This window comes from Monopterus albus, unplaced genomic scaffold, assembly GCF_001952655.1.
Source record: "Monopterus albus unplaced genomic scaffold, M_albus_1.0 scaffold188.1, whole genome shotgun sequence".
Taxonomy (NCBI): Eukaryota; Metazoa; Chordata; class Actinopteri; order Synbranchiformes; family Synbranchidae; genus Monopterus; species Monopterus albus.
The window spans coordinates 683,950-705,445 of record NW_018128068.1 but is presented as its reverse complement, the minus strand read 5'-3'; the positions used below and the strand labels follow the sequence as shown (position 1 = coordinate 705,445).

The 21,496-nt window shown below is 40.7% G+C and overlaps 2 protein-coding genes across 4 annotated transcripts in view; both read left to right on the top strand.

The window, feature by feature from the left end:
- Positions 1-2,721: 2,721 nt before the first annotated feature.
- On the top strand, positions 2,722-8,736 carry tdh (L-threonine dehydrogenase). 2 transcript variants are annotated; one of them, XM_020617285.1, is made up of 9 exons: positions 2,722-2,896; positions 4,487-4,681; positions 5,106-5,148; positions 5,255-5,325; positions 6,136-6,285; positions 6,389-6,561; positions 6,751-6,841; positions 7,111-7,380; positions 7,766-8,736. In XM_020617285.1, the coding sequence occupies exons 2-9, from the start codon at positions 4,495-4,497 to the stop codon at positions 7,903-7,905; spliced, it is 1,125 nt and encodes a 374-aa protein (XP_020472941.1). In that variant the 5' UTR covers positions 2,722-2,896; positions 4,487-4,494; the 3' UTR covers positions 7,906-8,736. The 2 variants fall into 2 exon arrangements, with proteins under 2 accessions (XP_020472941.1, XP_020472942.1); XM_020617286.1 differs by lacking the exon at positions 2,722-2,896 and adding an exon at positions 3,729-3,746.
- Positions 8,737-12,733: 3,997 nt separating this feature from the next.
- pinx1 (PIN2 (TERF1) interacting telomerase inhibitor 1) overlaps positions 12,734-21,496 on the top strand; it is a 28,819-nt gene continuing 20,056 nt past the window's right edge. For both annotated transcript variants that reach the window (XM_020617293.1, XM_020617291.1), the window contains exons 1-6: positions 12,734-12,815; positions 13,436-13,545; positions 13,696-13,788; positions 14,176-14,257; positions 14,900-14,989; positions 18,903-18,985. In XM_020617293.1, coding sequence (XP_020472949.1) covers positions 12,797-12,815; positions 13,436-13,545; positions 13,696-13,788; positions 14,176-14,257; positions 14,900-14,989; positions 18,903-18,985 — 477 coding nt within the window. In that variant the 5' untranslated portion in view covers positions 12,734-12,796. The remainder of the gene's footprint in view (positions 12,816-13,435; positions 13,546-13,695; positions 13,789-14,175; positions 14,258-14,899; positions 14,990-18,902; positions 18,986-21,496) is intronic.

Sequence of the window (21,496 nt, the reverse complement as noted above, 5' to 3'; positions counted from 1 at the left end):
AGGGGCCGATAAGGTGGGGGTGAGTTTCATGTTACACAAGATAACGCGCAAAAACGTCACACAGGAACTCGCCCTTCGCCTAGGTCGGGGAGTACCTTGAGACATACAGTGTTTCTACATCAGCTATGCTAGCACATAGTTTTGAGTGTGAGAAACAGAACTACATTGCACAGTGGATGATGGATAATTACTGAGTTATGTGATTTTGTTCTTCTCGTCAAGTCAAAAGTTTTTATTTGCCATTTATGTATAAACAGGCAGTCCAGACATATAGGCAAATAAAAATCTTGACTTGACTTGATGAGAAGAACAAAATCACACAACTCAGTAATTATCCATCACATACTCACCAGTTTTGCCATGGTAGACACTAAATGTCTGAATATTAAAAGTAAAAACATGCCAGTTACTCAAACTAAGGTAAATGCAAAGAAAGTGGCTCTATTGGGTTAAATGTAAATCCACTACTGATCTGCCAGTTTAGTTTGATTTGCCGGCTTGTTTTTATATCGTCTTAATGCATTTCACGGGGTTTGCTTCAAGAATGATGTAATAATCACACTAAACCGATTCCAGCCACTACAGTAAAGGGACCATTTCAGTGTTTGTGTCACGTCTTTGTTTCCTTGAGCCAAAAAAAGACACTTTACCACGATGCTTTCTTTCTGTGTGCATAAAGAGAACCATTCTAACCAAGGTAATGGTGTGACTTCTGATTATACAAATTTTCCAAGCTTGCTATACGAGTAACATAATCCTCAAATGATTGTTTGTTTTTGTCAAAAGGTAAACAAAACTCAAAAGATCATCAGCACGGCTTGAAGCCAGCATCGTATTTATTATCTTTGCGCAATTAATGTAAAATTCAAAGTATACATTTAAGTTCTTTTATTTGTGCTGTCTGTTCAAAGATGTTCAAGCCATTAAAAGCCATAGCACAAAATGTTTGATTCTTGTAATTATTCAATGCATTTTTGTAAAACTCTAAAATACCAGTCTAAATAGTTCATTGACTAACATTGATTTTTTTTTTTTTTTGACTGGTTTCACTGGTTTACTCATTGCTCTCGTCAACACCTTTCTTCTGTTTTCAGCATTAATATCAGGATTGAATAAGGTTATAAACAAACTAATACCCTAATGGCTTTAGATGCATGTCTCACTGCCCAGTTACTAAGCAGCCGGTTTCCACTGCAACGGCAAGAACTCATTAGAGAATTCAGTTCTTAACACAGCCTGTCCCAAATTACTTGTCCAGGAGATGGTAAACAGCACCTCAGCCACTTCAAGAGAAAAAAGAAAAAACACATTGCCATCACCTGATGAAGTGATTGAGGAATAAATAACCACGGATCAGATGCTTCATGGAGGCATGTGATGATGGCAGACGGGGTTTGCAGTGCTACTGTTTAGCCATCACATTTCTTATCATCACTGTGACCTCGCATCTGCCACTACTCTGATTTCTTGGCTGAAAGTCTCTGTTTCCTCTTGGAACCACAGAGGACTGTTTATACCCTCACATGGGCATTTAGTTAAAACTAAGGTTTATCTTAGTTCAAGTCAAAATAGCTTTGTTATTTTTCAGAAATGGATTGCAATCTCTGCCTTTCTCAGAAATAACCAGGTTTGTTTATAGTAAAAGTGTGTCAGTTTACAGATGTATTAGTCATTTCCTTCCCAGTCATGACAGGCCTGGGGGTGTGTTCCTATCCACCAGTCACATGCTGAAACAGACCACACAGCCTTTGCCTGCTCCACTCAGAGATCAGAAATATTGGCAACCTCTCTAGCCCTCCTCTATCTACTGCAAACAAACCTCCAAGCCTGGCTGTGTACATTTCATGTCATACCTTTTTCTAGGTCAATGTTAAACATGAATGGAGTCTGTCACATTCAAAACAAAGACACTGTATCGTGTCAATAATCCCTTGTAGTGTCAGGATTTGGTGTTAAGTGCCTTTTTAACCAATCTAATTATGTATGTAATCTAATATGCAGTCACTATCAAAACAATCCTTATATTACCAGAGGGAAAAAATCAAAATAAAACTGATTAGTTACTCAAGAAAGTAACTTAATGTAATAGAGTAGGTGTGCTATATTCTGCTTTGTTTACCTTTTAATTTCCTTCATGTAGTTCAGTAGAATAATAAACACAGAAGTGAATTTATATATTTGCGACAATTTCACCGAAACTGAAACATTTTGAACTTAACAAACACAGATGTTGAGGCGGAAGTGTTGCATTGGATTGTATACACTTGTACAGGCGCGACTATGAAAATGGCCGGGCGGTGTATTTCACCAGCAGGGAATGGACACACACACAGTTTATGTTTCGCAGTCCATGGGGACTTTACATTGACTTACATGCATTTCCTGTAGACTAACCCTAACCTTAACCAGAACCACTACTTGCCTAACCCTAACCCTGACCCTAACCTTAACCTAACCCTAAACCATGTTGCCACCCTAAAATTCAATTTCTTGCCCATGGGGACCTCAATTGAGGCCCCCACCGTGAAATGGGTCCTCATGAGTTGGTATGGAGTCAGGAAGAAGTCCCCACGTAGCAGGAAAAGCACGTCCACACACACACACGGTGTTCGCGGCCACGCGGAGTTGCGCAGCAGGGCGTTGACGCTCCGTGTGGGTGGTCCGTGAGAGACCACCGCACCTCCGAGGCTCCACCAATCCGAGAGAAGCCGGCTTACCCTCCGAGCAGATGGTCATTGATATAAAGCCTGAAGACGCTGATGCAACACTGAGGGGATATAACGCCAACATTGTGTTCGAGCGCTGTGGCACCAGCTCGAAGGAGGAAGCCGCATCTCATTCTTGTAAAACAAATCAAACGGCATTTTTGGCTGTTTATTCTCCTGTGGTTTAACCGGTGAGTAGCCGCTGTGTTGCTCAGGTTTAAAAATAGAAATTATTTAAATAATCTACAGTGTTATGTCTCTGTGTGGATGTCATTATAATGTGCTGTGGTGTTATATGCTTGATTTGTTTCATTGGTCGTGTCCATGTGGAGTCTGGCTTTCTAGTTCCGAGCTCCCTTTTTGGGCCAAAGCGTAGGAATATGTAAAAACTGTGGCATGTTGCGCGCACGGCCTTGCACCGGCCTGGTTTCATTTGTTAAGCCTATCGAAAGTGTATTCCTGCTTGTTGTCACATTCTACTCCATGTGGAAAAGTAACCACATATGATGATGAACCTCAGCTAAATTAACTATTCACCATGACGCGCAACATCAGCCAAAGGCGAACACGCGCTGTATCCCCTGTTACATAGCTGACCTACATGATGGGACAATAGGTTGGGAAGACATCGAACATTAAAGCTGTGTGCACTGCAGAAAGTGAGTGCCACGGACAAGATGGGCCAAAAGCGCACGGTTTGTTTGCGCTCTACACCATAAAGTTTTACTGTTAATCTGTGATCTCATTTACAATGATAGTAGATGATAATAAGGGTGTTGTATGATGCCCCACATATTTGATTCTAAATTAGAAAAGCTTTATAGGGAGTTCAAGACAAATGATCCGAAGTTACCCTTAAAACACTGCAAAACGACCTGTTTCCAAACCCCGTCTCTGCGATGGGCGTCTTGGCATCGCCTTCTGCTGCTGTAAGGCACTATACGCCTTCTTTCCCTGATTGGCTCTTGTTGAAGGCAGGGCACTATAAATACTCCCAGGTTAGCTCCTGTTCTGCCTTTTGGGGAACTCCAATCACTTGTGGTAAGTAATTGTGAAAAGATGCGTTATTGGACATCGTCGAAGCGACTCCGTGAATGAATGAGGAATCGTGGAGCTGATCTTTTTTTTTTTTTTAATTGCAATTAAAAAACGCACTGTAGGATCTTTAAACTTTTGAGAACTGCTTGAAATGTGCGGTCTCGGTGTTCTGTGTTCTTTCATAATGTGCGAAAAATGAAATTCATGTTGAAATGTATGTTTTAATAAGCAATGCCCCGTTACAGATTTGTAAAAGTCATCAGACTGAGTATAAGGCGGTCGATACGGTGCCATGGCGGTCGCCTGCTCCCGTGCGCCTACGTGTCTTCCCAGTTGGCCCGTTAATCTACATCTCAAAACGTTTTCATTGTTTCTGTGTTTGGCTATTTAGTCTCGTCATTTTGTCTTAGATCCATTGGACAGGGTTGTAAATTTAACCGTTTTCCTCAGAGCCAGTTTAGTTCATCTGTGTCTCTTGGTGCCAGAGATTTAGAGAACAGAACAAATGTCCTTGACATGGAGCTTTGTCATTGCTAGAAATGTGCTGAAAGAGTCCAACTTGATGGCAGTCACATGTATTGCAAGTGGATTTCAACAGACTGGTGGCAGACCATGAATTTAAAATAAGAATAATTATTTAGCTTATTAAAAAGAAACATTTAAACCATCAAACTGAACAGATGCCTGTGTAATCTGTCAGCCCTGATGTCACCAAAAAGCATGAAAACTCTTTTGCTCCGCAGGTACCAGCATGCCTGTTATCAGAGCCCTCAGCAATGTGTCAAAGCAGGTCCTCCTCAGCACCCCAGGGTGCAGCTGCCAGCCCCTAACCGTGGCCATACGCAACATCAGCTTCTCCCCTCGGCAGGTGACGTCTGATGCCAGCTTCCACTCTGTGTCCTTCTCAGAAACAGACCACCCCAAGGTGCTCATTACAGGTATGTGTTTTGGTAGTCTGCCAAACAGCTGTTTAATATAATAGAGCTTTGAAAACTGACAGCATTTTTTAAATGTAAAGTATTTAAGATGAGACTTATGAAGGTGAATTGTGCAAAATGTGTTCTACGGGGAATCAAGACCGGCAGGGTTTGTACCAAGTTTAGCAATGAAAGCAGAGCAGGATGTGTTTTAAAAGCAAAGTGTAGGTGTCAGATGTCACCTTTGCTTATGGCCCACTCTCCTTAGTTACTTCAGTCTCCATGGAAACCATCAGTGATGATTATTAGCTGCTGCTAATTAAACGTGAGGTGTTGCCCCCGACCCTCCACAGGAAAATTTGGTATAGATATAGATGGCAGGATGAGTTAAGGTGTGCAGTGTCCTTTGACACCTAGTGCTTCTACCTGTCTCCATCCATTGCAGGTGGTCTTGGTCAGCTCGGGGTGGGGATTGCCAAATTGCTGAGGTAAGGATTTTAATTTGCCTGTGGGTAAATGCCACGCCTACAGCTGGTAACATCACGTTCTGGGATATTGTTAAATTGTAAAACATTGCCTCTTCCTGCTTCACAGGAAAAAGTTTGGAAAAAACAATGTCATTCTATCTGACATCAGGAAACCGCCAAGCAGTGTTTTCCACAGTGGTGAGTACACTCCGCTGTATAAGAAATCAATTCTACTGTCAAAATCCAGATGCAGTATTTAGATTTTACTTTTTAGATCGCTCACATTGGTGAGGATGTGTCTGATTATGTTGGCATATAATTTTGTGCAAAATGACTTCCTCCAGGAAGCTGGATGTTAAATGCACTGTCCTCAGTTTCTGTTCGGTTGTTGTTTGTTCACATGATGGAGCACAATGTTAGTTCCTTTAGCACATAAGTCCTTAACTAATTCCAAAGTCACTTAAAATTTCTGGTAATTGGCAATAAATGGCTAATGAATCTTGTTAATGTGTTGCAAATGTACTGCAGCTTTTTGCCTCACTCTAAATGGAACAAATTGGAACAGCAGCACTGAGACCTCTAGAACATACTGATTTTTCTTTATTCATGCTGAAGAGAACATCACATATCTCTGAAATATGTTTTTGACCAGTACTGTCAAATCAATATGTGACAACTTTGTGAAAAGATGTAATGAATGTAGCAGGTCATTAACTGCCTGTAAACCAAACTGGCACAATTGCACGAGTATTGACTTTTTCAACACAGTGGACAAATAATACAAGAATAATTCCAACGGAAAAGATGTTTGCGTTAATACATTAACAGCTGGTTAATTGGCTTGAATTCTTTTAATAACATGAAGTAAAGCACTAGAAGGACCTATTAGCAGCCTACTGGGAGCACAGCGGCGTTCCCGACAAACAAGCATAGTCACTGTCTGTGTTGACTTTACATGACCTTGGTTAAATAATAATACGTTTTACCACTTTCTGTTGTCACCATCAGGCCCCTTCATCTACTCAGACATCCTGGACTACAAGAATCTGCGGGAAATTGTGGTGAACAACCGCATCACCTGGCTGGTTCACTACAGCGCCCTCCTCAGTGCTGTTGGTGAGGCTAACGTGGCCCTGGCGCGCTCTGTTAACATCACTGGTGAGTAAACGTATAACTTGCTACCTTCGCATCATGTCGGCCTCCAGCGTTGTCTGTGTTGGCGCAGTGTCCTGATTTGATGGGTTCTTTGTCGTACTCTTAGGGCTTCACAACATCCTGGACATTGCAGCGGAGCATGGCTTGCGTCTGTTTGTCCCCAGCACCATTGGTGCCTTCGGTCCCAGTTCCCCTCGCAACCCAACGCCAGACCTCTGTATACAGAGACCACGCACCATTTACGGTGTCTCCAAAGTCCATGCTGAGCTGATGGGAGAGGTGGGAGCTTTCTCTTCAGCTCTCAAAATACTGACTATTGGCTGATTATCATGCTTTATTCTTGTTTTTAAAATTTAACTGGTGTATATAATGCACTATATTGATAGCTGATATAAGAACCCACTAAAAATCATACACAGGCATTTAAAAAAACATTACTAATATCAATTCCTTTCTGTTCTTTAATAGTACTACCACTACCGTTACGGCCTGGACTTCCGTTGTCTTCGCTATCCAGGAATCATCTCTGCTGACTCGATGCCTGGAGGTGGCACAACAGGTGAGAGAGATTAAATTCAGACCATATCAGTGGTTTCAGTTTTAAAACAAGTGAGTCAGATTAATCCCAGTTGTCGTTACTTGCTTGTATTTTTAGACCACTAGACAAGTTGGTGCACTAGCTCCACAGTGTCTCAAGAGACACCGCACCCTCCTCCACACCCACATTCTGTCTGCTGTTATCATCACTTTTTCATAATTCGTATACTTTTGCACTTTTTTTTTTTTTTACAGCTGATCATAATTGTTTTTATTTCTGTCTCTAACCAGACTATGCAGTCCAGATCTTCCACGATGCTGTGAAAACCGGCAAGTTTCAGTGCAATTTGAGACCAGACACGCAGCTGCCTATGATGTATATTGATGACTGCCTGCGTGCCACACTGGAGGTGATGGAGGCGCCAGCTGACACACTGAGCATGAGGACCTACAACATCAACGCCATGAGCTTCACCCCTGAGGAACTGGCCCAGGAGCTCCAGAAGCAGATGCCTGAGCTAGAGGTCACGTATGACATCGACCCTGTACGACAGGCCATTGGTGAGCCATCGTTTCAGTTGTTAAGATCAGAGTGAATACAGGGCAACTGCACATTTCATTTGCCTTCATTTCATATGATTCTTTAAAGAAATCATTGTTTTATCTGTGCAAGCCAAAATGTGGTTTAACAGTCATCAGGTAAACTGACAACCAACAAAAGGTACTGGTTGTGCAAAAAACTGAGGGTGTAGCAGAAAAATCCCTGAGCAAGGGTGTGTTTTATGTCTCATAATTTGTACTTAATTTAGAAGAGACTGTTCTGTTAAAAGTTAAATAGACTCACTTTGAGGTAAACAGACAAAGGTCAAATGCAGATATCTAGTTCAGTGCTTTATGTTTAAGAGAGACCTTAAATTCTGTATCTTCATTAACTGTTTCTTTGCAGCTGACAGTTGGCCAATGAACTTCGACGACTCCAACGCACGGAAAGACTGGGGCTGGAAGCACGATTATGATCTTCCAGAGCTCGTCCAGACGATGCTCAACTATTTGGGTGTTGAAACGCGCATGGCTCGTGCTAACTGAGTGTGCGGAGCATCAGTCCAAGTGTTCTTTGTACATAATGTAAAGACTGACCAAAGAGAAGGGAGAAACCTGTACATACTCTTTTCTCGTATTTCTCTCTAACATCAGAAGGGCTCTGCTTGCCTGACACTGTCATGTCACCAGAATGTAAAGGTCAGCGCAGGCTCGACAGTCCTCCCCACTCCTCCCCACTCCTGTCATCTACTCCTGCTTTGGTCTCTTTGCCTTTTTCCTGCTTGAAGATTGGGTGAAGAGCACCTTGTCTGTGGCAGCGATACCATGGGAAAACCTGTGTGGATGTAAAAGATGACTCGCATGTTGATCAATTTAAAAAAAATGTTGCAATGTTCGTCTGTTTGTAAGCACTTCTAGTGTCCGTTCTTGGGAAGTCCAGTTCAGCCAGTTTTATTTCTGTACATTTGCAGGAATTGTCAAAACCAGCTAAAATGAAATACTTTAAATCAAGGGCTATTGAAATACACATGTTGTATCCTTACAGTAAATGTCTAATCAGTGGCAGGGGTTATTTCTGATACAGTGCACCTGTATTTTTGATGATTGTTCTTCTGTTTATTCCACAATACTTTATTTATTCTGTTGGTGATAAATATGTGGGAGCTGTGTTATGTGAAAACATTTCTTACTGACACTTTTTCTAAACTTCTCTGACCTCTTTTATGTCATTTTATGTTTTTTTTTTTTATCAACTCTGATATCTTTTTGGAACAAAAGGAAAATGTTACACCACATGTATATTTTGTCACACCTGATGGTTTCTGTATTTGAGTGTATTTTGACAATACATTTTTCTTCCCCACATATCTCCAGCCTGTTTTCATGTCTTCACAGCCATAAGAGATAGTTTAATCTCCAACAAGTACATCTAGACTGTCTTGTATAAATAACCGGCAGACACTGTTCTTACATTCTTATCATGAAGGTGGTGGAGAGTATACCGTTGTAAACAGTTCACAACGTTCTCAAATGTCATGAAAACGTTCATCTGTCTTTGGAAAAAGGGGTGTTAGATTAGTTGCATTGTGAAGGAAGTAATGTCTTTTTGTTTGGAAGCAGTATAAGTGTGTCACACTTGAGTTATACAAGTTGTATAAGATCACACACAGCAATATTGGCAGTGTATAATCCTCAGCAGACAAGATGCATTAGAGTGTAGCCTTAGTGGTCTTAATGATCATGCTGACCTGCAGAATCAGCTTCTCATCAAATTTTTACTTTTGTTGATCTTACTGTTGAAAAAAGTCAGACTGCATTTCTAAACAAGATGAAACTTGTGCAGCTGCAGTACGATGTGTCAAAGTCTGAGCTTGTGCTGTTGACTAGTGAAACCTGACATAATTCATAGATACCTTTCTGTTGAACTAAATGACAATATCACACAGGTTTCATTTTTATTTTTAATTAAAATGCAAGCATGAGCCTGCTTGGCATTACTCTGCAATGCACAGCTACAAATGTACCCTTGCTGGGTTATTCCTACCAACTTTCTACTGACATCAGTGCTTATGTGGTTTTGTTTAGCCACCATGCTGCAGACAACAGAACACAGAGTGGAGTCAGACTAGCTGAGTGCGCCAAGAGATTCACTTCATTCTGCTAAATTCCCTCTTAGGCTTTACATTTTCCATTTAGTCCTAATCATGAGTCGCTGAGCCTGACATGCATGCAGGTTTTCCTTTCAACCAAACACTACATGAGCTCTCATTACTAATTAGTACCTCTCCTTTGTGACTGTGTGTAAATACATCTGCAGGTGTGCTCTGTAGTAGGCATGAAGGCGTATAATATTCTTATTACATCTTCAGAAACTGTGTGCAGGCTTGATCACACTTCCCTGTAACGATACCATGCAGGGATAATATCACGCTATGTGATTTCACACTGTTTCCACACTGGGTGTGCTTTCTACAAACAATCTAATCTATGTTTTTCTAGCTTGCGCAGCAGAGGGAGCATAGATTGATGTCAGCACTTTTTGGAAAACCTTTTAAGTACCTTATTCAGACCTACTAACATAGTTACTAAAGTTTGTCATGTTAGTTTGGATGCAAAACAGCAGCATTCTTTGTTTTCCCTCATCTTTTTATTAGTTTAAAAAGGTTTCTTTTAGCTAACAGGGAACCAAACAGGACCTTCCCTCTGTGCATAAATTACAGGAGTTTTTGATGGTAATTCAGCTATTTCAGATGACAGATTTTCTTTGGTTCTTGTTCATATAAAAGATTCCAGGGTGCAAAATTCCAAGCGCAAATAATAAGGTTCAAGGATTTTATTGTCAATTCACCTTATGTGCAGGACATACAAAAAATTGAAATATCGTTTCTCTCTCACCTAATATTGGGTGCCATAACATTTAGGAACAAAAATAGAATAAAGTAGAATAAAAAAATAGAATAGAATAAGAACTGGATTGATGTAATTTGGAGAAATATAAACGGTACAGCCAATACGCTGTCACTCAAAACCATGTACAGTCAGTGACAGTAGTGCAAACCATGATAGGAGATGAATTGGCCTGGATTTAGTATGTTTGAAATATACAATTAGTGTTCCTACTTTTAGGACCAGAGCACCTCTCCACTAACATTTAGGTGTGAGATGGTCTTGCAGAACTAAGATTATAACCTACTTTGCACTAATGCATGAGTGGAAAGTCTGTGGAAATCCAATGCAATGATGTAGATCCTTTTTTTTTTGGCGAATAGTTTAAATTTTGTTTTCCATGCCTCCACAAACACACATTTCTAGTAAGGGTAACTCTGCCTCTTACCTAAAACGCCCCACTGGGCATGCACTCACACTTGCAGGGCTGCCTAGTCAGCAAATCTGTGCACCAGTATTCTGCTTGTCATTGTGCAATATGATTCACACAGTGTCCAGCAATTTTGAGTTTGGGATAATGGACTTAACGATTTCTAGATCAGCTAGAAATTTTGAAAGAAGTGTTTGAGCTGCTCTGACCTTAATACTTAGCTAGAAATTTTGAAAGAAGTGTTTGACCTGCTCTGACCAGTGCATGGTATGAACATGTGCATAATGGCTGTAGCATTCAAAGAACTATTACAGGGTTGGTTGAAAAAGAAAGGAAAAAACTGGAATGACAAGCTCAGGAACAATCTGATACAATTTGCTATTTGCTGTCATTGAGCCCTGCCAGACTCTTGTTACCTAACCACTTCTTAATCCTGTGCTTATACAATTAGAACAAGGCCCTGTGGAATGCAAGTGCATTACCTTATACAAAGTATTTTTCACCCCTATGCTAGCCAACTATTATAGAGAGTTGTCAGTGAGCTTTGGAGAAGGTGGAGTGGTCTCATGTTTCAGTTTCTGATAAAAGCAGGCATCGAAAACCCTCAGTTTAAGGGCTGACACAGAGCAAAGCAAGTGATTGAGTTAGAAAGCTAAACAGATAAGATAAAGAAAATATAGACAAGGATGAATGTAACACATTAGCAGCCTTTGTAACGATAAAGTCATCATGTTATTTCTAAATTATTGATTAGACTTAGATGAAAAAAGTAAAAGTAGATACTGTATGTTGTGGAAATACCAGTTTAGAATGGTGCAGCATGTTGCTATGAACATCATCAAGGGCAAAAACAATCACATCTCAGAGGGATCACGAGAATATCTGTCGTACTGAGACTAGTTTGGTGTCTATTACAAAGAAAGGAAAGCTGAATTATAATAATAACACTGAAATACATCTTTTTTCTGATGTCATATATTTAAAACTCTCCCCACCACTGCTGAATTTATGACTGAACAGAAAATTAGTCATATTAACTTGAGGCACTGGCACCTTCCCTGGGCAAACACTTTTTGAAGGTGGTAAAAGTTAGCTTTTAAATATTCTTGGCATGATTTCAAAAACATTACACAGCCTTCTTTAGCATAAATAAATACTATTTTCATTCTTTACTTTGGTTACACAGGAATTGTTAACACTTGTCACATATCAAAAGTGACTTTTTTCTTCTGATAGGGCTGATAAAAGTTAATACAGAGCATTTATAACTTGTAACCTTCAAGGGCACTTATACCTGTGCCACTGGAATTTTAGATCTTCACAGTGTTTAATTATTATTATTAAACAACTAAAATCTTATAAAATGTTGTGGATTGTCCAGGCTTCATACTATAATACCCAAAAGCAACTGTAAACCAGTGATACTACTGGTTCATCTGGTAGCTACTTTCCTAATACTGTGGTTACTCTTTACTGATGTCGTCTCCCAGGATGATTATGATTTACATCATTTACTTTATTTTTTAAAGCTGCTGCTCTTAAGTTTCTACTTCAGTGTTTTTGTTGGCAACAAATGGTTTGTTTCGAGACAAAGTCATTTTAGTTCATGTTGTGTATTTGGAACTGTGGTCAAGGAAAACAAACTGAAAAAGTACTTCTTTGTTCCCACGACTTACAGCAACTTCTCCACTATACTCAGGTGTCCATTATGTGTCTGTGTGTGTGGAGAGAGAGAAAGAAGAGAGAGGGAGAGGGAGAGAGGCAGTCTATCCTACTGACCTGTAGTTTTGCGTTCACTGAACTTGGGTAACCCAGCGACATGGCTATATTACGTACATACACGTAATATATACAGCATTTTGTGGCTGTATGCTTGTGTCGCCCTCTCTTGGCGAAAATATTTCTTTACAGTAATACCTAATACAAATAAAAAAAATAGCAATGACATCAATTGTTAAAATAATAGACTAAATAGCATGCTTGTAGTCTTAGCGAATGCATGATATAATCTACATTTTTGAGGATATGTTTACAATAAACAATAAGCACAGTTATATATTGTCTTCAGGCATTTTCTGGGAAGCCTACTCGGTTTTCGTTACGCTGTTCAAGGACCCCGGGATGTCCATGCTTGCTGAACGTATGTTCATTTCTCTTAGAGTTTTGATGTATATTTCTCAGTTTCTGTCGTTATAATAATACCCAATTTATGCTCTGTGTTCGTTAAAGCCATTGGTACCAACTGATGGGAGATTTTGTTTTTTTTAGTAGTAGTATTAGAGTATTCCGGTAGCTAGCATTAGCATTAGCTACAGCGGTCTGTTTAAACACGTGCTTTCTCTCCTACACTTTTATATTTAAACTAACTATAGTAGCTCGTCGTTGTCAGTCACCGTGTTTACATGAACCTATAAACCCCATGGTCCTCTGGGCTGTGAAAATTTTGTTTGACATTGTGATTAGCGATTTCTGCCGGATAAACGTGACACCTTCACGAAAAAAGTGTGCTGTGAAGTTTGGAATTGTGTTTAAATAACACACAGTGCAGTGTTACAGCTCAGTACGGGTGTGATGGGGTTAAATGTGATATCTGTATTCGCTATAGTTTCATAGTAGACCAACTATTACAGCGGATATAAACGCATTATCTGTTCTGTCTTGCTTCAGCGCACTATAGACTTGCTGTGTGAATCGTTTGTTCTTATCTTTTATGTAATGACATGATGTTTGACTGTTGCAGTGTTGCTGCTCTTTTTCCAGCCCGCAGGAAGCAGAAGTGGTCCGTTGACCCCAGGAACAGTGCCTGGAGTAACGATGACTCCAAATTTGGCCAGAAGATGCTGGAGCGAATGGGCTGGTCCAAGGGGAAGGTACAGCAAATGTAGAGATGGATCTCAACTGTTTGGTGTTGCGATTTCTTTAGATGGTGGCAGTGAATGGAGGAATTGCATAAGCTATTAAAGCAATGTTAAAACAACATTGAACGTTTTAATCATGTACCTCTGTCTTTTCTTGTCAAGGGCCTTGGGAGGAGTGAGCAAGGCGCCACCGACCACATCAAAGTAAAAGTTAAAAGCAATAGCCTTGGTCTTGGAGCCAATACCAGCTATGAGGTGAACACCATTCATACTTGGCATTTAAGATTTTTCAGTGCACCTGCATCAGCATCGTAGTAACATTACTCTCAAATTCAGGCAGCGGAGTTTTATTATGTAATTTATGTAAAGGATACTGTTACTGTCATGTGGTGGTTTTAAATAATGTTTTTGTACTAATAAGACATAGTTCAAATCCAGGCATGTATGATTAAAAAGCACCTTTTAATGCATTCACTTTTTTTTTTTGCATAGTTTACCACAGATTTCCTAATTCCAAGAGGCAAGCTGTATAACTGGCCTGGGAAATGCACAGAAAAGACAAATGACTGTACTTTATATACTTATGTGCCACCAAACGGGAGTGTTTCAGTTTTGTGTATTGATAACCTGCTATGTTCACAGGATAATTGGATTGCACATCAAGACGATTTCAACGAGCTTCTCGCTCAACTAAATAGCTGCCATGGTCAAAACGAGAGCAATGGTATGTACACAAAGCTTGGTTAAGCTGTGCAGCACACTGTATGTATATGTTATGCTGTTAACCAACAACTGAATTTATTTCGATGTGTGGTCTCTATGAGGCAAAATGTGTCAGGGTAGGACTGCGGTTCTTAAATTTGTGGGAAGTTGCTGTTTATGCTCCGGCGAAAGGATTATATTCATACATATTTGTGATGAAATGTTTATATTTATTCTGTGGGTGGTAATATAGAAATGGTCCATGCACTAAGTGGTCTCATATCTCTCATACTGGCATTGCATTACACCACTGGTCTATTGTTGGTACAGATTCATACTTAGAGATGTGTTCATACTTGCCTTCAATAGCAACCTCAGCAGTTTGACTACACAGTATATGCACGTGCTGCTTTTTCTGGTTGGTTGTCCATCTGCTGAGCAGTAGAGGGTGCTACAGTGCAACATTTACTAGAGCAAAGGTGTCGATGTAGTCACTGCCACATAATGAGCATCCTCATTAGCACTATGCCAGAAAACAAAGCACATATTATAATGGGAGCTGGTAGATGTTTGGTGCAGTGATACTAAACACCAGCCTAAGTTTGTAACTGTCTGTGATTGTGTTGTAAATTCTTTTCTCATATTTACCTTATATTACCTGTAGAACCTGCAGAAGATGAGCAAAAAGGCTTCAGCTTGGAAGAGAAGTCCAAGACCTCCAAAAAGAGGGTCCATTACATGAAGTTTACTAAAGGTAGGTTTGCCTTTTGGCAACAGATGGTAGACAGAGATCAGAGGAGTGAACATGGCTTAAAAAGATGCTAAATGCACACAGACGTCATTACAGTGATTACCTGTAAAACTTGCTGTAGTATCCTGCAACAAACCTAACTAGATTGGATCCAGCCAGCCTCCTTCACCCCTCGCTGAACACTTGGCTCAGACCTCAGAACCAGATCAGAGCTCTGTCAGCCTGTGCTGGGTCAGTTGGTCCGGTCATCGCTAGGGGAGGTTATTAATAACTCTTCCCTCTGCTTTTATTGCTCCTTTACACGTCAGGAAGTGAAGATTTGCTGTTCAAGGCCGGTACGCTGATAGGCAAGACGAGGAATTTGGTGTTCAGGACCACTAGAGCCCAAAATGAATAACCGCAAACCTTTTTTTTTTTTTTTTTTTTTTTTTTTTTTTAAACTGCTGACTTGCTTTAATTGAGCATGCAGCATAGTTTAGTGATTACAGGCATAATTTATCAAGATTAAGGTATTTATTAGTAATGTTTTTCTGGTTAAACTTATATGTAGCTTCTATCAATTCATTTTTATTTATTTTAAGTTAAAGTAATATCTTTAAGTCCTTTTGAAGTTGTGCAAGTTCATCATATATGCACATGTAAAAGAAATCTTTAATTGTTATTGGATTCAGATCATCAGGTCAATGTACATGGGAAAACAAAATATCTCAACTTTTGCCTCACCTGGAAGAGTCTTTTATATTTTACGTCATTCGGTAGCACCTTCCTGTTTCCTGTTTGGGGCATCTGGCATGTCCATTTACTGGCCCCCCAAAAACAACACCTCCCAGGGGCCGTGTGACCCATTAGATGACCCTGCCAGATAAAGCGTGGCCTCGTTCTCTCCCCCACACCTTCTCACCCTCTTTTTGTGATCTTATTTTGGCAAGAGCCAGAAAAAGACCTCGTCGCTGACAGATGAGTTGCACACTTAAGACATGAAGCACAGACATTAGGGCTGCGATGACGACTCTTGTTTTTCTGATTTTCCTCCGGACATGTCTTCTTTCTGCCATCGCTCTCTGTACATGCTTCCTATGAAATGGTACAACTTGTTATAACAGCTCAAGTTAAAACTTCAATGACGATCCAAGATGTACTTTCATCTTGGTCTGTGTCCACATCTGAAATTTTGTTTGGAGCTGCTGCAGCATACGTGCCGCCATCACGGGCAACTTGGGGGTTCAGTGTCTTGCCCAAGGACACTTCGACGTGTGGGCTGCAGGCACCAAGATCTGAACCTTCAACCTTCCGGTTGCGAGACTGCTTTACCCACCACACCACTGTCGCCCCCACATGTGACCATTTGCCACATTTAGAGAATGTCATTCCAACTACATTCACAGTTTTTCCTTTCATCTTAATGAGGATATTCTCAGAATGTGAGACATGATTTGCATTTTGAACTAGAGTGAGCATACCTGAACTGAGCTCGATGGGACCCGCCAGTACCCGAGGGTTCAGGCCAGGTTCACGCAGAAGTTTGGAAATTTTGTTCGGGTCCAGGTTGGGTTTGGACATGTAGGTCAAACTTTAGCCTAGACGGCTGGACTTTTGTTCTTTTTCATTTTTTCTTTTTGTCAAACTAAGGAAACCGATTAAGATGGGAATGTTATTACTGGAATTCAGTCTAGGCAGTGGAACTGTCAATGCAACTGCCTTTGGAAATATAACACCACATTAACCCGTCTCTGCTCAAAGAGGCCTACAAACGTTGTCATGCAACAAGAAGGATGCTGGCACACCTTGTTTGTCCCTAAATGAATGGAAACCTGAGAGTTGGGTTCTCCAGCAGCCTTGAAGTAATCTGACAGGCATAGACATTCAGTCACTTTGACTGTGAAGCTCTCAGTTCTGAGATGTTCAGATGTTGGAAAGAGTTTTGATACGACAGCTACAGGAAGTTCTACTTTGTCATTTTTTAATGTTCTCCTCCTGTTGATATTGCCTCAACTGTTTCCAGGTTATGATCTGTATTGGCAGGGGTAACCAAAGGGTTACCTGGTAACATATAACCCGCCCTGCCTGTTTGCATGCTTCCACTGATTGCTGCGATGCCAGCTCCCTCCCTGTGAAGCTGTTGCCAAGATAAGGCTTGGTAATAGATTTAGTGTCGCTGAGCTTGTTGCACAAGCAGTTAAAAAAAATCAGGTATTGCTTTCATAATGCAGAGGTTGTCTGTGGGTGAAGGTCAGCCATTGAATCTACTGTAAAATACCTGAGTTCATATTGAGTCAGATAAAAAAAAAAAATCATTATAGAACACTTAAAAACAATATTTGCTTAGTATAGAACCAACTACTAACCTTTGACTTAAATATTCATCTTCTGCAGTCATTTATTTGATTGAGTGCCCTTAACATTACATCTAGAAACATCACAGCTGGAGAAAAAAAAATGAAGTTGTTACCACAGTAACATCTTGGTTTCCCTCCTCCTCACTCTCCTGCTTTTTTTAATTTTTTTTTTATTGATATCCTGTTTATGCTGGCTCCCTCACCGCCAGCACTGAGGATTGATGGCCTTTGTTTGTGGGGAAAGGCACCAAAATCTCTGCTTCCAAGGTCTGGGCCCCCACAGCATAAACCAGTAACCCAGTTTTAATTGCTGCTTCCATCTATCACCTGTCAGGGCTGCAAGGGTGGTTGATGCAGAATTTAACCTGAGCTGGTGGCTTCATCACAGCCTTCAGGCTTTTAGGTTTTTACATTTCAGCTAGTACTGTATGTGTCTGTGAAGTGAGAGGTCTGGAGAAAACATGGCCGACCATATACACTGCAGCATATTATCAAGCTGATGAGCTGAGGGCCACAGTTGCCAAGTTGTGTCATTCATTTGTTCCCCTGGAAGCGTTTCATACTGGAGGTGACACGACTGGACACCATTTATCTTATTTGGCATTTCTTAGTAATTTGTTCCTTTTTTGTATTTGTCAGAGTTTCAGTGATATGTCTGGTTTGACTAGTTATCTGTGCAGAAAGTTGCTGTTTTAACCATGACCTTGGAAACCAGCATGTATTCAAAAACACTTTGTGTTGGCAATTCCCATACTTCATCCAGCCACCTCTGAATGTTTATGGGAAAAGTAGGGTTAAGTTCCTTTTTATCAGAACATTGTTTTTTGCACTTTCACCTGAAAGCCTGAGCATTCTGACAGGCGCTTCCTCATCCAACAGCAGAAAGGTCAGATTGGGCTCAGCTTCATGTTTGCTAGATGACAAATGCCGCAGCCTGATTTGTTTAAGTTTTCAACATACTTTCTTGATTTTACTTCTTAGACCTGCATGTGTAGTGACTTTCAAAGCCAGGAGCAGAGGAGATGGAGGTTTTAAAGCAATAAATAACCAAATGTTATCAGAGCCCCACTGAAGGAAAAGGATGCAGCTGTACGAACAGGACCCGGGCTCGAGACAGTCGACTGTGTGCTCTAGGAGTCTTTGAGGCCTGGCTTGAAAATGGGACTCCGGGGGCGTGGTGTGGCAGATCTTGTCGTCAGTTTATTTTTCCTTGCCTTTTTATCCTCAGAGCAAGAAGCATCCCACGCAAACCTTCCCCTTCTTTACTCAGAGGCCACCTCCCGATTATGCATACATGCGCTCACCCTTTCAACAATCACAGGCTGACTGAACAAAACAGTTGCACCCTCAGGTGTTGTCTGTATTTAAAATGCATTATTGACTTGTGTGCCACCTTTTGGTTCCTTTATAAAAGAAAAACCCTAGTCCATGCCTGTAATGACTTTTTAAAATTTGTTAGTAATGTTTTATTTTATCCTGTTGTTGAAATTAGTCTTGTTTGTATGAGCCAAAGTGAATTTGCTTATTGCTGAATGATTTCTAAAAAGAATTTTCTTTTTCTTTTTTTTTTGTCCTTTTAGGGAAGGACCTGTCCTCTCGCAGTGAAACGGATCTTAACTGTATCTTTGGGAAGAGAGCAAGATCTGCCAAAGACCACAAGCAGGTAATAGACATTCAGTGTATTTACATAACCCACAATTAGCCTTAAAGGTGCATTAGCTCAGATTTTACATGTTGTCTGATAAATCAAGTGAAAATAGGACAGAATGTGGTGTCTCTCAGCTACAGTACTCTCCTCCATCACAGTCTGTCATTAGCCGTCCCCCTCTTGTGGATCCAGCTTCCCTACCCTGTGTGAAAATGCAGTTTATAAATTAGCCCCACCTGCCACCTAGCGAAGGTTATAAAAAGTGTTTTTTTCGAACCATGAGCATGGAGGAGGTCAGTTAGTGTCTGCCCATAGGCTGTGTATAAAGAGGGGCTCCAACTGAAGGGCGAGGAACAGTTGGGAGCAGCTTAGGGTGGCGGTTTGTTTTGAGTCTCAGTAGACCCTCTAGCAGCTGAAAAGAAACGAGGCAGAGCGGCGTTTAAGTATAGGCAGCAGTTTCAGTTTTCTCAATTTCCATCAAGAATTTTTTTCACAATGCAGCTTAAAAAAACCTAAACATATAAAACAAAGTGCTATGTATAAAATTGAAGCATGACAGGATTTTTTTTTTTTAGGTAAATTATTTCCATAGTTCTACAGTGTGTTCTTGTGATAAACAGTGAGCAGGATCTTGTTTGTATCATGTCTGTTACTGTTTTATTTGAATTTTGAACATTCGTTCTAACGTGGTAAAAAAAACAATTCAAACTGTAATGGTGTGTTCAAATCCATCAGTGTACGCTATGTCAATCAGCGCAACAGGCGTTTGATCTCATTTGCCTGGCGGTCCAACAGAGGACGTTCTTATCACTATGAGCTTGACCAGTTACATGTCCTGTTGACCTCTCAGTAAAATAAGCTAGTAACATTATGTTTGCAAGGACAAAATGCGGGATAGTAGCGAGCAAAGCTCAAGTTTCTCTTTTTCTACTGAAACAATAGTTGTCTAACCTGAGAGGTCATGCCTCTGATCTGCCTTAATCCGGTCAAAGACCAGGAGATGGCAAACCTCTGACCAGGTGGCTTGAGCTTATCTGCCTCTGTCCCGGTAATTAAAGATGACCTCTGATGCTGTTGCCCCTACCAGTCTGGGCCCCAATTTCTGGGCAGCCCTTGGCCCTAGATTAGCCATGTCACAGCACGTAGCTTTAACACTGCCAACAGGCCACTGACATAGTTGCTGCAAGAGCACCTAAATCCAGTTAAAGGATTTGCACTCTTACCCCATACTCTTCTCCTTCACACTCCTTCTCTTTACTTCTGTCTCGGAGCGCCCACAGCAGGCAGTTAAGTGTGCCAGCAGGCATTATTAAAGGCACCTCAAAATTGTGGTGAGGTGCGCAGAAATTTGAAGCGATGATGCTTGCAAAAAAGTTCTCCCTTTGCCTTTGGCATTGGTGGTTGGTCACTTCAAATGTCATTTGAACATTTGGCGTTATGCTGCCTCTCACACTATCGAAATGTGGCTTGTGTATTGTAAGTGGAATTTTAAGTCCAGTAAATTCCTTTGGCTGACGTATCAGAAACAAACGCATACTTGTCATTAACATTAAACTGCTTTTAGTCTCCCATTTTGTACGGTTTGTTTGATTTGAAATTTGCTGCCTTAGGGTGAGAAGGATCTGTGCTTGAGTTAGCGTTTATTGTAAGAAATGAAACCAAAGCTACATGTGAACTAGAAATTTACAGGGACTACATTTGAGTTGCAACATAACCGTTCACTCAGTTGGAAGGCAACTGAGTGATTTGTATATTTAAAATCAGCGCAAGTCCACCTGAAAGATTTGCAAAAGAATTTTTAGATTTTACAGAGATCTTGGATGCTGCCACAACATTGTTGTGAACTTAATTTATTTTTGCTATCCCAGGGTCTGCTGACCCTATACAGAGCTCGAAGAACAATGACAAACATAGCTTTTGGATTCCCAGACACAGAAAAGCCTCTAGCTGGCTTCCTCTGTTTATCTCAAGCATTTGGCTTGAAGAAATTGGCATCTTAAAATCCATAAATTGTACAAGCAGAGCCCTTCTCTATTCCCTTGCAGGTGCTGAGCCTTAACACACAATGGCTGCTGCTCCCTAGCTGATTAACATTGGAAATGTAAGAAATACACACCATCATTTTTCCCTAATCATTTGGTTATGGGTTGTTATTTTCCAGCCAGCAGGGACCCCACTGACTAGATCGAAAACTGAGCACAATTACAATGGCTTCCTATGAGGCCCTGTGTTGAAGCCCAGAAGCACCTGAGGTTTCTGGGAAGAGGCAAAGAGGGTGATGGACCAGTCGAGCTTTAGGGATTGTACAGGATCACCAATGAGTGTCCTGTGACCTTCTGCTCACACTGATCTGTGTTTACAGCAGTCTGCCAGTACTGTACAAAATATGCTATATAGTAGGGCTGTTGCTAACGATTATTTTTCTGTCAAATAATCTAACGATCGTTTTTTCGATTTGTCAAATAATCGTTTTATGTGTGTGTGTGTGTGTGTGTGTGTGTGTATGTATGTATATGTGTATATATA